The sequence below is a fragment of the Canis lupus genome, chromosome 31 (genome assembly GCF_011100685.1).
Source record: "Canis lupus familiaris isolate Mischka breed German Shepherd chromosome 31, alternate assembly UU_Cfam_GSD_1.0, whole genome shotgun sequence".
In the NCBI taxonomy this organism is placed as follows: Eukaryota; Metazoa; Chordata; class Mammalia; order Carnivora; family Canidae; genus Canis; species Canis lupus.
In genome coordinates, this window is record NC_049252.1 from 28,639,280 (window position 1) to 28,654,319 (window position 15,040).

Genomic DNA, 15,040 nt, shown 5'->3' on the forward strand with positions numbered 1-15,040 from the left:
CCATTTTTAAATCAACGCTCAACTGCTGATTCACCCAGGTGTCCCTAAAGATTTATTTATTATTTATTTATTTGACGGGGTGGAGAGGAGCACAAGTGGGGAGCAGAGACGGAGAGGGAGAAGCAGAACCCCGTGCTGAGCAGGGAGCCTGATGCAGGGCTGGATCCCAGGGTCATGACCTGAGCTGAAGGCAGATGCTTACCTGACTGAGCCACCTCAGACAGGTGCCCCCTGTCCTTAATGTTTTAACACATCTGCAGAGCCCCTCGTTTTGCCCCCTTCAGCTACTGGAAAACAACTCAATATCTCTATGAGGAACCCCAAGCTTCCCCCCAAAATCGGTTTGCTCTATGCCAAAAAGCCTCTTTTTCAGATGACAACATCCCAAACTGTCCTTGCCGTCTGGTGGGAGTGAGAAGCCAGCCAGGCAGTGCCCCAGGATGCAGAGACCCGTGTTCTCCTGTGCAGCTCACAGACCCGCTGGGGCCCCTGGGTGGCTCAGTGGTTGAGCATCTGCCTTCGGCTCAGGGTGTGATCCTGGGGTCCTGGGATTGAGTCCCGCATCGGGCTCCCCGCAATGGGACTGCTTCTCCCTCTCCTGTGTCTCTGCCTCTCTCAGTGTGTCTCTCATGAAGAAATAAATCTTAAAAAAAAAAGAAAAAGAAAAAGCAAGGGTTCCCTGATGGGAGCACAGTAGAAGGGATTCCTTCCTCCTCGCTTTTGGCCAAGGCGAGGGGAGAAGGCCGCCTCCACGGGGAGGGCTGGCCAGCTGGTCAGAGTGGGTGCTAGTGCCCTGGGCCCCCACAGCTGATTGTTGCTGCTGGGGAGGGCTCTGGGCAGTGCCAGCTCTTGGCCAGCCCCCCGGGAAGACAGGGAGTCGCCCTGCCTAGAATTCCATCCCAGGGTAGAAAACACCTGAATGAATGAAACAAGGCTCATTCATATTCATTATGAATTATTATTCATACCACTACTCAGTTACAAGGAAAAATAGTTAATATCTTTTGCAAGTGAGTTTATGCTTTAACTAGGGGTATGTGTATGAATAAGCCTTGGGGGTCCCCCTGTCCCCTTTTCCTACTAATTGGGGGACCCAGAGAAGCCACCACTGCCCATGTCTAGCTGCTCTCTCTACTGTAGCTATTTGCAAATCTAAAGTATCTATTTGCTCATCTAAACATGAATTTCTCTCTACTGTTTTCTTTTTTTTCCCCAGACATTTTCTATGAGAATGTTCCTTTTTTTATAATGAAATAATATCACAAGTTTTGTACAAGATCAAAGTGCTGTGCTCTGGCCGGAGAGAAACAGGGATGTGAGGGCCCCAAAACCGGCTGATTTCAGGATACAGCTGAACCCCCTACCTCCCTCATGACCCCCATGTCCCCTGCATCTGGGTTTATCTACAACCAGATGAAAAGCATTTATATATGTAAGGGAAAGATTATAATTTGCTGCACACAAATGTATATCCCACCTGCCCTGTCACAGGGCCACTTACTCTTGTTCAATTCCACAAAATGCTGTTAGAAAAAAAAAATATATATATATATATATACACACATATATATTTATATTTATATATAAACTCATATGTATATATATGAGTTTGCTCTATTTGATTTATCAAGTTAATCAGTCTCTGTCCCCATAGGTTATCTAAGTTAATTACAAAGGACTAAAACATAACAAACATGACTTTTGTGGTATTCCTGCCAAAAATGCACAACCTGTAATCGTAAGGGACCATCAAACAAATGTAAATTGCGGGGCATTCTACAAACCAAGCATCTGCATTCTTCAAAAATGCTTTTAAAAAAATGCTTGGTCATGGGGGCACCTGGGTGGCTCAGTGGCTGAGCACCTGCCTTTGGCTCAGGTCGTGATCCCGGGGTCCTGGGATCAAGTCCCGCATCAGGCTCCCCATAAGGAGCCTGCTTCTCCCTCTGCCTACGTTTCTGCTTCTCTCTCTGTGTCTCTCATGAGTAAATAAATAAAATCTTTAAAAAAAAATTTTTTTTTTTTTTAGATAAAGGTTTGTAACTTTCCTGTAAGTCTGGAATTATTTCAGTAAAAAAAAAAAAAACAAAACCAAATTCATCAATCTCTAAATTCACAACTTTCAGAACAGGGAGGTACATACACTCAACATAACCTGAACCACTTTTTGGTACCTGGAATAGATGCTCCCATATCAGAGACTGGTGCTTGTGGCATAATCCACGAGTGTCTGGAAGGCCTGCCCTCCCCTTGCTGCACCTACTTGTAGAAATTTAAAATACTTTGAAGAGGTATAGATTACCATCTGAAAACCCTATGTAAAGTGGCACAAGCTGTGTGAAAACTGTTACAAAAAGATAGGCAGGGGGCAGGCTCCAAACAAAACAAAACAAAACAAAACAAAACAAAACAAAACAAAACGAAAAAGCAAGGGACTCCGGACGTTTTTCTTTACGGTGGCACGCCACCTTGTGCCAAGAGGCTAAACAGCTCTCGAAAGAGGAAGGAAACGTCCTTCCCTTCAGGCAAAGCCATCCGGGAGAGATAAGGGCCTGCTGATATTGAGCACTTAACTGTTTCCAGGCACTAAGTTAGGCACCTGCTAGTGTTCATTCTGTCTCTCTTTTAAAAAAATTAAATTCAATTAATTATCATATAATGTATTATTGGCTTCAGAGGTAGAGGTCAGTGATTCTTCAGTCTCATATAACACCCGGTGCGCAATCCCATCACGTGCCCTCCTTAATGCCCATCACCCAGTTACCTCCTCCCCTCGCCCCCCACTCTCCAGCGCCCCCCCAGTTTGTTTCCTATGATGAAGACTCTTTCGTGGTTTCTCTCCCTCTCTGATTTCATCTTGTTTTATTTTTTTCCCTCTTTTCCCCTATGATCCTGTTTTGGTTCTTAAATTCCACATATGAGTGAGATTGTATGAGAATCCTCAAACACCTCCAGATGGGCAAACAGCCTTGGGATCACAGAGCGAATACGTGGTGGGGCCAGGTCTAGGGATGAGTAACCAACCTAAATATAAATGAATGGTTCCCCACGAAGCCCAACCCCAAAACCAGAAATCTCTAGGAAGAGTCCCATGTGAAGTATCCCTCCTCCTTTCTCTGTGCCCAAAATTTTTATCCTCCATGTCAGGCCAGCCGATGGCTTTTCCCGAGGCCCCAGCATCCACACTGGAGCTCCCCTCTCCCCTTGAGGACTTCCCTGGTTCCATCTGTTCTTCTAAAGCCACCATCACAGCAGTTTCTCCAAATTTTCTTTCTCAAGGTGTTCTAGGACACAAATTTCCAAGTCTCGAGTATGGAACCATCAAACTGACACCTCTCTCCTCAAAACATGCAATTCATATTTTATACAAGGCTTTTAAGAAGAAAAAAACTTCAGGGGGGACGCCTGGGTGGCTCAGTGGTTTAGCGCCTGCCTTCAGCCAGGGCGTGATCCCGGAGTCCCAGGATTGAGTCCCACATCGGGCTCCCTGCATAGAACCTGCTTCTCCCTCTGCCTCTCTCTCTCTCTGTCTTATGAATAAATAAACAAAATCTTTAAAAAATAAAAAACTTCAGGGGCACTTGGGTGGCTTAGTTGGTTGAGCTTCTGGCTCTTGGTTTCTGCTCAGGTTGTGATCTTGGGGTTGTGAGATAAAGCCCTGTATCAGGCTCTTGGCTCAGTGTGGGGTCTCTCTCCTTCCCCTGTCCATATGCACATGTTCTCTCTCTCTCTCAAATAAATAAAATCTTAAAAATGAAAAAACTTTACAGAAATGTTTTAACCTGGTTCAGCCCAAGGATTCCCGAGCTTCTTGGACCACAACACCTGTCTTCCTCAAGGAACACCAGGGGCAGGGGGCACATAGGGTAGCATGGGGAATGCTGGCTGAGGGAAGCCCAGGGCCCTGCACTCTGGAGCAAAGGGCCTGATCTGTGACCCCAATCTGAGGGCAGGTTCCTTAACCTCTCCAGATGAAAGTTCTTGCTTCCAAACTGAGAGTGAAATGAGACAACACGTAGGACACAACGTCTGTTGGGGAAGGTCACTGACAAGATGGGACTGCCAGCTGACTCAAGAGCTGGATCCGAGCACTTGGAGGCTCCTCACTCTCTCCCCATCCTTGGAATGGGGTCCTCTTGCCTTTCCTGCGCCCAGAGCTGCTCCAAGGACACGGCCTGGAGATGGTGATGGGGTGTTGAGAGCACCTGTGCAGTGCACATGATGGAACCTGGTTAGGGCCTCTTTATCAACTTTTAAGACTCAGAGTTAGGGCAGGTGTGGAGAACCCTTCGCCTTGCTGCCGCCCACCACAGGCCTCGTGTGCAAGTTTCCTTGCTTATTAAACCCACCACCTGGGGTCCTGGGCGGCTCAGTTGGTTGAGCAGCCAACTCTTGGTTTTGGCTCAGGCCATGACCTCACGGTGGTGAGATCGAACCCCGCATTAATCAGAGGGGAGTCTGCTTGACCCATGTGGGGTTCGATCTCACCACCCTGAGATCCTGACCTGAGCCAAAACCAAGAGTTGGCTGCTCATCCAACTGAGCCTCCCAGTAGGGGAGTCTGCTTGGATTCTCTCCCTCTCCCTCTGCCCCTCCCCCAGCTCATGCTCTCATGCTGTCTCCCTCTTCCTCTCCCTCTAAAATCATTTAAAACATAATTTTAGGGCAGCCCGGGTGGCTCAGCAGTTTAGCTGAGGGGTGATCCTGAGGATCCGGGATTGAGTCCCACGTCGGGCTCCCTACATGGAGCCTGCTTCTCCCTCTGCCTGTGTCTCTGCCTCTCTCTGTCTCGAATGAATGAATGAATGAATGAATGAATGAATGAATGAATGAATGAAAGAAACATAATTGTAAACACCTGGCCACCTAGCAGCCTGGAGCGGCCTCTTGCTTCGTCCCCCCCCACCCTCTGAGTACAGGGCTGGTGCGGGTGAGGCTGGATGCAGATTCAGAAACCACCTTCTCCGTAACCGTCAGCGCTCAGAGCGGAGCAGGAAGGTGACCTCAGGAAGTAGGGACCTAACATGAGAGGCCCGCGGTAGAGCACGGAGCGCAGAGAAACGGCCGCGAGAGGAGTGAGGGTGGAAAAAGGACACGGTGCAGGAGGAAAATGAGGGCGACGGGAGCTCTGTAGCTGCGGCCGATGTTCGTTATTTGTAAGCCGGGCCACTTGCCACCTTATGGGTTTGTTGCTCCCCCTCGGGGCAATGCCAGGCCACATGCGCAGGTGCATCCAGGGGCCAGCGACTGAGTCACCTGCCAGGCGTGATGCCAGCCGGGCCGGGCCCCCGGGGGACTCGTTTGTGGCTTCAGCTCTGGGGCCGGGAGTGAGGGCCCTGCCTGCAGCCTACTTAGAGCCGCGTTGCTCCCGGCCCAGGGTCTGGCCCATGTCGCCGTGCGGACCGGCCCCCAGCGCGGTGGCCCTCCAGTGCCCCCCTGGGCTCCCAAGCGCAAGGGATGGGCCTTCGGAGAGAACAGCAGTCTTGGGAAGCTGCCTTCAGGCGTGAGTGGTGGTGCAGTTTTAAGGTCGAGGTCCAGGTAGTGCAGTTTTGAGGTCAAGGTTAAGGAATCAACGATGTTCAAGAATGTGGTTTTCAACAGAGACACACGTGAGCTGAAGTTACATTCGGAGGGTGTGAGGAAGACGCGGGCAGGGGTGAACCTAACCCTGGGTCCCCCCCCAGGAGCAACAATCGCTGATCCGGTGTTGAGGAGACTTCACAGGACCTACCGATTTGGGACGAGGGTTGGATTTGGAAAGTTTGGGAGTTGGAGGTCTGGAAGGAAAGGGAGAAGGAGGGTGGAGTAAATATTTGGGTGTTTTGTTTTTTTTTTTAAGATTTTATTTATTTCTGGGATGCCTGAGTGGCTTAGCGGTTTAGCGCCTCCCTTTGGCCCAGGGTGTGATCTTGGAGTCCGGGGATCGAATCCTGCACTGGGCTCCCTATAGGGAGCCTGGTTCTCCCTCTGCCTGTGTCTCTGCCTCTGTGTCTCATGAATAAATAAATACAAATCTTTAATTAAAAAAAAATTTATTTCTTCATGCCTGTGTCTCTGCCTCTGTGTCTCTCATGAAGAAATAAAATCCTTTAATTAAAGATTAATAAGTAATCTTTAATAATCTTTAATTAATTTAAGGATCTTTTTTATATTTTAAATTAATCTTTTAATTAAAGATTTTTATTTATCTCTTCATGAGACATAGTTGCAGAGACACAGGCAGAGGGAGAACCAGGCTCCCTGTGGGGAGCCCTATGTGAGACTCCATCCCTGGACTCTGGGATCATGCCCTGGGCCAAAGGGAGGCGCTCCACCACTGAGCCACCCAGGTGCTCCTATTTGGGCTTGTTTGCAATGAAACTGAGAAGGGGCACTAAGAAAAGTAAAGACCGTCTAAGTATCAAAGAAAATATAACTGTGTTCATGTTTAAGAAAACGGAACTATCATAAAGCCTAGCTTTCGAAAGCAAAAATTGCCACAATTCCCTCAAGGTGAAGATCTATTCCAGGATCAAAGTATACCTTGATTTTTCCCCCATAAATCTCCAGAAAAACACCGAAACTACCAGTCACTCCAAGCTGTTCCTTCGTAGGTTGTTGTTTTTTTTTTTTTTAAAGATTTTATTTTTATTTATTTGGAAGAGAGCAGGAGAGCAAAGGGTGGGGGGAGCAGCAGAGGAAGCAAGAGAAGGGAGCAGGGAGCCTGATGCGGGACTCAATCCCGGAACCTCAGGATCATGACCTGAGCCGAAGGCAGATGCCCAATGGACCGAGCCACTCAGGCATCCCTATTCCTTTGTTTTCCATCAAAGAATTAAGAAAAACAATCAACAAAGTTAAATAAGAATTTCTAGATCAAGTAGCTTCTACTTTAATTTTTCCTGTCTGGACAGATGATACACTGAAGAGCTTGCTCTAACCTAACTGCGCCCTCTGTTAACCACAAAATGTGTCTAATTGTTGAGAGAATAAAATTAACATAGGATGTTTCTCCCTCAGGATTTAATAGGTTGTTACTTGAGATTGTCTTGAAGTAGCCTCAAACCTGTACAAACTTTAAACAGAATCAAAATGAGAGTGCGATGACAAGAGGATACAGGAAAAACTGGGATAAATTCGTAAGATTGGCAGAGATGATTTCATGTTAAGTAATTGAATCTAAAATGGAACAATGGGGCAGCCCGGGTGGCTCAGCGGTTTAGCACCGCCTTCAGCCCAGGGCCTGCTCCTGGAGACCTGGGATCGAGTCCTGCATCGGGCTCCCCGCAGGGAGCCTGCTTCTCCCTCTGCCCGTGTCTCTGCCTCTCTCTCACTGTGTGTCTCTCATGAATAAATAAATAAAATCTTTTAAAAAGTAAGATGGAACAATGAAGCTGACATGATGACCATTGTGGAAAAATGTTCAGACCCTGAGTTCAATGTCAAACATATGGGTGAGGCTCTTGCTCAAGTAGCAAAAATTATGCAAATGTTACTTAATGCAATAATGCAAATGTGACTTAACATCAATCTTTCCAGTTCAACCTTGCTACTTCATTATGTTGATACATATCAAAATTTATATAATAGAAACATTTAGACTGTTTTTTTCATAGTGGCAACACCACTAGGAATACCAGGATCTAAGAAGCAGTATAATAAAACAGAATGCTTTGGTAATGCTGGTCTACCTAAAAACACCAAAAGACACTCAAATTCACAGCCATTGAACCTGTGTAACAGGGAGAACTTTCTATTAAGGGAAACCCACGTATTTTTTTTTAAGATTTTTAAAATTTATTTTAGAGAGAGTGAGCAGGAAGGAGAAGAGGGGAAAGAGAGGGAGAGAGAATCTAAAGCAGACTCCACACTGAGTGTGGAACCCGATGGGGGGCTCAATCTCACAACCATGAGATTCTGACCTGAAACCAAGAGTTGTACTCTTAACCAACTGAGTCACCCAGGTGCCCCTCATGTATTTTTAGATGATTATAGAGGGCTCCATCTTTTCTTACAATACCTGTAAGGGTATGAACATTACCCCCCCAGACACGCCTTTTTTAAGTGAGTAAACAGAGGAAGATTGAGTGATTTGCTCACAAGTACAAAACAAATTCATGCCAGAATCAGGAATAGAGACAACAGCCACTATTTCAGTTGGTCTTCCGGCATGCCCTTCGCTAGCCTTCATACTAGCATTTTACGAGTCTGAGCATAACCTATTTCTCTTTATGTCACAAAGAGAAACTGCTTCTTTGACCAGGTCCACTCGAATAACTGAAAGTGAACAAGCAGATTCTTATGGTTTGTTTTCTCCAAATGATTTCACAATATTGGGATGTGTGAGAAGTAATATTTATTGCAACACGTTACAAGAGAGTGGCAACCAGTAAATGGTCTTACAAGTTGTTGGAAGCAAGACAACTGACACTGGAAGGAATAATGAAACAAGAAGGCGTCTAGACAAATGCACAGCATTCCACAACCGCTTCATACTCTGTGCACGGTAAATCCTCTCAGAGAGGAGAGAAGGTAAAATCAAAATAAGGCTTGTTAGAAGCTGCATATTAATACCATTGCTATTATTCTGTCTTACAACAAAAGGTGCTGTATAATCCCTCTGGAGGAAAAAAGTGCAACACGAAGCCTCTATAAAGCAAACATAGCAATAAGGACCCAACCACCGCTTTGACATCTCTCCTAGGAATACACACGGTGCAAAAAAAGTGCTTCAAACTCAGCAAAAGGAGGTTTCGACTGGAATATGGACTTTCAGGTTAAAGATATATTTTGCAGGAAGAGTTCACCCAAAGTGCAAGAGCTACCGCAGAGAGACACTTGCAGGTGGTAACTAAGTGGAAGAAATGCCTAATTTTTCACTAGGTCATAATGATTCCCTTTGGGAAGAAGTGCTTTATCTTGAAACTAATTATTCCAGTTTTTGTTATATGGTTCATGCTTTTAGACTGCAATTGTCTCAAACTTGCTTGATGCTGAATTTTGTAATGTCAGAAAATAACAGCCTGCCAAAAGAGAATCCCATTAGATGGATCCCTGGAGCTGCTTTTACAAGAAGCATGTTGCTGAGCTGCCTTACAGCCTTTTCACATTAACCATATGAAGCTGAGCTTATTTGACCTCATATTATTCGTTCTCAAATAAAGTCACGTTGGAGGAATTGTCTTTAAAAGAGGCTTTCAAACTGGTCCTTCAGGCATTTAAAAAATCTTCATATAAAAGTCCACTTCTTTAATACATATGAACAAACACCTTTCCTTTAAAAAAATCTCATTTTTAAGCCAAAATAAATTACAACTTGCTGAAATATCCTTTCTAATGGCTCAGTGCTTATTTCAGGTACATGGAGCTGTATTTTTTTTTTTTTTTTTTTGCACATCTTCAGAAATTAAAGATACTAAAACACAATGGTTAACTCTTAAAATGACATGAAGATATAACCCTGGCTCAAGGAATAGATCAAGCTTTTAAGTCTTTAGGAATAAAAAACTGATTCTTATCATCCCATCCATATAGTTTTATATTATATACATATTAACAATCTATTAAATGATTTTTTAAAAAAGCACAGAAACTTCATCAAACTATTTTAAAACTCAGAGCACAGAAGTGTAAAGAAACAGAACATTTAATGTACAATCTATCCCGTTTGGCAATGTGTAAATCATGTCGAGGGAAGAAAACTTATCTACAAATATAACAAAAGAAAAGGAAGTGTGCTCTAAGAAGTGCTCTCAGGTCCAAAGCTCTTCAGTTCTTCCAAATTTGTAGATCAGAGTGCTAGAAAGATATTAAAAGAAATCATGAGGAAACAGTGCATGGGAATGAGCAACAAAGAAGTCACTTTCTAAGCATGCTTTGACAGGTATCTCCCTGGTTCCTCTGGATCAATTTCTAAAAATAAAGACTGCAGTGGTACTGGTCTGAATGTGCTCATTTTATACAGCAGTTTGTTGGCCTTGATGGCTAAGCTTGGTTGATTAAATAGACTTTCTTAAAGCCTGGGAAGTTATTAGATAGAAAACCTGTAAGGAAAAGAGGCATTTCTCATAGCACAGGGATGAGGGCCACTTTACATCGCTGGGCTTAGGTCATACCTGGGCTATGATAACCGAGGAATCCTAAAACAGACCAGGCCGCACTTCTTCATTCATTTACCATATAATTACCGTCCCCGGAGGACTGGCTAGGCAGCGGGCCCTAGCTAAGTTCTAGGAATGTTGGAGTCACAGCAAAGCAAATGGTACTCACGAGCAGAGCTGAGAGCCTGAGGAAGACCATCAAATTTCAACAGCAAAAAAAATGCTGTAAAGGCAACACACCTGGTGCCAAGAAAGTGAAACAGAAGTAGCTAGAGAGGTCGAGAAGGTCTTCCTGAGAAAGTGGCGGCTGAGCTGGGATCTGAAGGAAGGGTGGAAATGATCTTGGTGAAGTACAGGGGGAAGAGGGAGGGTGCAGGGGACAGAGGTAGGGCACGCTGGGGCCGTAAGTTGAGCTGTGGGTACACGGGATGTGTTGGATTTGAAATGTCAGCCACCCAGGAGAGGGAGGAAAGTGGACACTTGGTTCAGACGTGGAGACAGACCCTTGTGACTCATTGGCATATATGCAGTAATCAAGGTCTTGAGCATAAAGGAGTTCACTTTGAGGGAGAAGAGGCCTGGACTTGAGCCGTAAGAAACTTCCAAAGTTAGTAGCCAGTGGGTGGAGGGCCAGCTGCAAAGGAAGCAGAGGAAGAGTGGCCACAGACATAGGAGCCACACTCTGCTACTTAGAAAGGCCCAGCACAGAGGAAGCACACAGAAGGGTGGTTAACTTGCCAGGCTCTGAGCTAAGCATTCAGTTAATGCAGTAGCCAGGGCACATGAGCACAGTTTTTCTTTCTTTCTTTCTTTTTCTTCTTTTTTCTCTTTTCTTTTCTTTTCTTTTCTAAGATTGTATTTATTTATTCATGAACAACACAGAAAGACAGGCAGAGACAGGCAGAGGGAGAAGCAGGCTCCCTACAGGGAGCCCAATGAGGAACTCAATCCCAGGACCCCAGGATCACGACCTGAACTGAAGGCAGATGCTCAACCACTGAGCTACCCAGGAGTCCCTAGATTAGAGTTTCAAGATCTGATATCTGAGATCTTGAAAGATCTTGAAGATCTAAGATCTTGAAACTCTAAACAGTGCCTAAGATGTCTTCAGGAAAACTTAACTGTATCCCCAAAGGACTGTTGGTCACATGCCAGGAAATAATTACAAGACAGCAGAAACCATCAAACATCTTTGAAAGCCACAAGTGTCCAGGCCACGATGCAGTAAGAGAGCAGAGCACAGCGGTCTCCTTAAACGGAGGGGACGGAGCTGAGAGTTCAGAGAGGCCAAAGCGGCTAGAGTCCGTGACGCAGAGTACACACGGCTAAGGAGAGAGGGAGACATGCAGGAGACTCCCCTTGAGTCTTCTGCTGAGAACTGATGAGCAGATGAATGTGAAGAAACTACTCAAGGGGAGGGAAGGAGTAAGTCCCAGAGCTGTCACAGGGCTGGGAAGACTTCCCAACCTCCTAAGCAGTGGGAAGCCTCAGAATCGATGGTGCATAAAATGCACCCCCTTAGTCAGGGGACATGTCACCCCTAGACTGGGGCAGCTCTGGCTCTGTCCTCCAAAGCTTACAAGCGAGACTCAAAAGGATCGAACTGTCTCCGAGTGACCTAAGTGCACCCAGGATGAAGATAAAAAATGTTTAAAGGAATGCCAAAAAATCCAGCCCCCACCCCCACAACCAGCTGCATGTGAAGAAGCAACTGAAAGGAGAAAGACCCAAAATAAAGAGAGTAGAAATTAACAAGCAGAGACTCAGAACTGACACAGAGGAACTCTGAAACAGTTAATAAACATGCGTCCTATGTTCAAGAAGGTGCTGGAGAGTGTGAGCATGTTAAGGAGAAATAAGGAAAATCAAGCAAATGGAGATGAAACCCATGTGTCTGAGGTGACACACCCCTGGATAGGAGTGATAGTGGACACCTGCAGGAGAGGAGACTAGTGTGACCATAAAGATATAACAATAGCAAGTGTCCCAAATGAAACACAGAAAACAAAAACCAAAAAAGGACGAAGTACTAGGGGTAATGACTCAAGCAGCCCAGTATATATGGATTCCGACGACAGTGGGATGGACGGGGGGAAAATCTTTGAATAAATAATGGCTGAAAAGATTCCAAATTCAATGAAAACGAAACCCACAGAGAGATCCAAGAAACTCAATGAACCCCAAACAGAATAAACATGCAGAAGGCTTCATCTCAGCACATAATAATCAGGTTGCTTTAAAACAGTGACAAAAACAAAGTTCTTCAACGCTTAGATCTTAATGATTTGGGGGGTAGGGCTATAAATTTATAAGTGGATGCCTAAAATACTTATTTTTATGTTAAAAGACATTCATTCTGAAAAGCATAGGATATGGGCTTAATATTTTTATTAGTAAGTTCCAATGTGGGGCTCAAACTCATGAGCCTGAGATCATGACCCAAGCTGAGATCAAGAGTTAGATGCTTAACCAACTAAGCCACCCAGGTGCCCCATGAGCTTTATTTTAGGGTTTTTTTAGAAGATTGCCCCTGAAAAATACTTTTGCTTCGTTTTTTTATTTACTTTTCTTAAATACTTAATCAAAAATTCAATTTCCTAACCAGTTTTGTATATGACATGATAATAACATATATTAAATCTGATTTCTGTTTTTTTTTTTTTTTAATAAAACCTGGTATGGTTTTTAATAGGCTATGGAAGAGTAGTCTGGGTTCAAGTCTCTGCTCTGCAATTACTAGCTGGTGTCCCGAAGTAGGCTTTGAACCTTATTTCCTCATCTATAAAATGGGAGCATCACCTGGTTTGTAAGTAGTATTTTAGACAATTACATGGGAACTGCAAAGGCAACATATATAAATCATCCAGCTGAGCTCTTAGCTCAGAGCAGGACCCCAATTAAATAGTTTACATATGCCCCTTTATACAACAGTGGAATTTTCACCTTTTCAAAGAAGTTCTACACACTGTTAACTAATTCAAAGGATTTATACATGTTTCATTCTATATGCTGCTCTTATAATGAAGTGAGATTTCTGTAAATGCTTTAGGTGTGGTTAAGAAATTAGGCAACTTACCTAAAAAATATAAGTGCATTTTGAAAAAACACAGCTAATCCTGGATAAACATCAGTATCTGCACATACAAAGTAAAAACAGATTAGAAGATTGCAAAAGGCAAATGGCAGTGGTGCAGTATTTGTGCCACTCACAATGACACACTCTGTATATTATAAAATACGGCTATTATTCATTATCTATGATGAAACTTTAGGAAGAAAATATCCATCTTATTCTCCCAAAACATCTTATTCTCACTCTGGATAAAAGACAGTGAACTTCGTAGATTCTCTTTTTTGTCTAAGGCGATTCCTATTTGCTTGTAGCTGCAAGAGAGCTGCTAAGGAAGCAGCAGTAGCTCGCTCTGCCCTTATTTGCAGTTTTGCCTCTTGAGGTTTCACTTATCCTCGATCAAGCAGATGATCCTCCTGATGGGTCATCAGTAGGTCACCAGTAGCCTAAAGCTACATCACTCACCTCCCTTCATCTAGTCACACAGATGTGTTGTTATCTCACATCATCACCAGAATGAGAGGGTGATTATAGTACAAGATATTTTGAGAGAGAGACCATATTCATGTAACTTATTACAGTATACTGTTAGAATTGTTCCATTTTATTATTAGTCCTTGTGGTTAATCTCTTACTGTGCTCAACCTTTATCATAGCTCCTCAAACTTTATCATAGCTCCTCAAACTTTATCATAGCTTCTCATGTATAGGGATATCAGAGTACAGGTAGGGTTCAGTACTCTCCATGGTTGCAGGCATCCATGGCGGGGGTCTTGGTATATAACCCCCATGGAAAAGGTGGGGGGAAAACTATTGTATAGAAATACAAAAATGGGGGTGCCTGGGTGGCTTAGTGGTTGAATGTCTACCTTTGGCTCAGGTTGTGATCCCAGGATCCCAGGCGGGATCAAGTCCCGCATCAGGCTCCCCATGGGAGCCTGCTTCTCCATCTGCCTATGTCTCTGTCTCTCTATCTCTCATGAATAAATAAATAAAATCTTAAAAAAAATGTAAGAAAGATACAATTTAATTCTTGATGATTTAGTAGTCTAATAATCTGTATACTTATAGTGGGCAAATTATTTAGTCTTATTATGCCTTAGTTTCCTCATTTGTAAAATGGGCATTATAACATCACCTACCCCACAGAGTATGAGAAATGTATGACTGTGTGTATAGTGCTTCGAATAGTACTTGGCCCATAAAGTGCTATGTAAATGTTAGCTGCTATTATGATTAGTCATAGGTCAAGAAAATCTGCACAACAAAAGATTTGAAATATGTGTCAGAAATGCTCTCTGAAGCAAAAGCATATTCAATTTATAAACAGGAAAGTATATATAATGAGCACTGCTGTACAAATAAAAAGATGAAATCCACAACTGAGAAATTTCTTTTTTTATTTTATTTTATTTATTTATTCATGAGCGAGATAGAAAGAGAGACAGAGGCACAGAAAGAGGGAGAAGGCTCCCTGTGGGGAGCCCAATGCGGGACTTGATCTCAGGACCCCGGGGGATCACGCCTTGAGCCAAAGGCAGACACTCAACTGCTGAGACACCCAGGCATCCCCACAATTGAGAAATTTCTCATTGTGTACTAGTTCTTTAAAAAAAAAACACACAAAACCAATGACTGCACAACCTTTACAAACTTCCTACTTCCCTACACACCTTCCAGAAATGATAATTTATGCCCATTTTCATAACAGAAACTGGAAAGTTCCACCAGTTGCTTGAAGTCACTAAGTAGATTTTCCAAGGAAATCAGTAATAGTACTTAGAGTCAGGGACAGAGTGAGCTTAAAACACACTTCCCTATATGATTGCATTTATATGAAATAGGCAAATCTACAAAGACAGATTAGTGGTTATCTAGGGCTGGTGGAGAA

The 15,040-nt window shown here is 43.8% G+C and overlaps 1 protein-coding gene across 4 annotated transcripts in view; it reads right to left on the bottom strand.

Annotated features, from left to right (window-relative positions):
- Positions 1-8,318: 8,318 nt before the first annotated feature.
- TMEM50B (transmembrane protein 50B) overlaps positions 8,319-15,040 on the bottom strand; it is a 55,570-nt gene continuing 48,848 nt past the window's right edge. For all 4 annotated transcript variants that reach the window (XM_038581399.1, XM_038581397.1, XM_038581398.1 and 1 more), the window contains 2 exons: positions 13,156-13,213; positions 8,319-9,777 (listed from right to left, as the gene is read on the bottom strand). In XM_038581399.1, the coding sequence (XP_038437327.1) occupies positions 9,732-9,777; positions 13,156-13,213 (104 nt within the window). In that variant the 3' untranslated portion in view covers positions 8,319-9,731. The remainder of the gene's footprint in view (positions 9,778-13,155; positions 13,214-15,040) is intronic.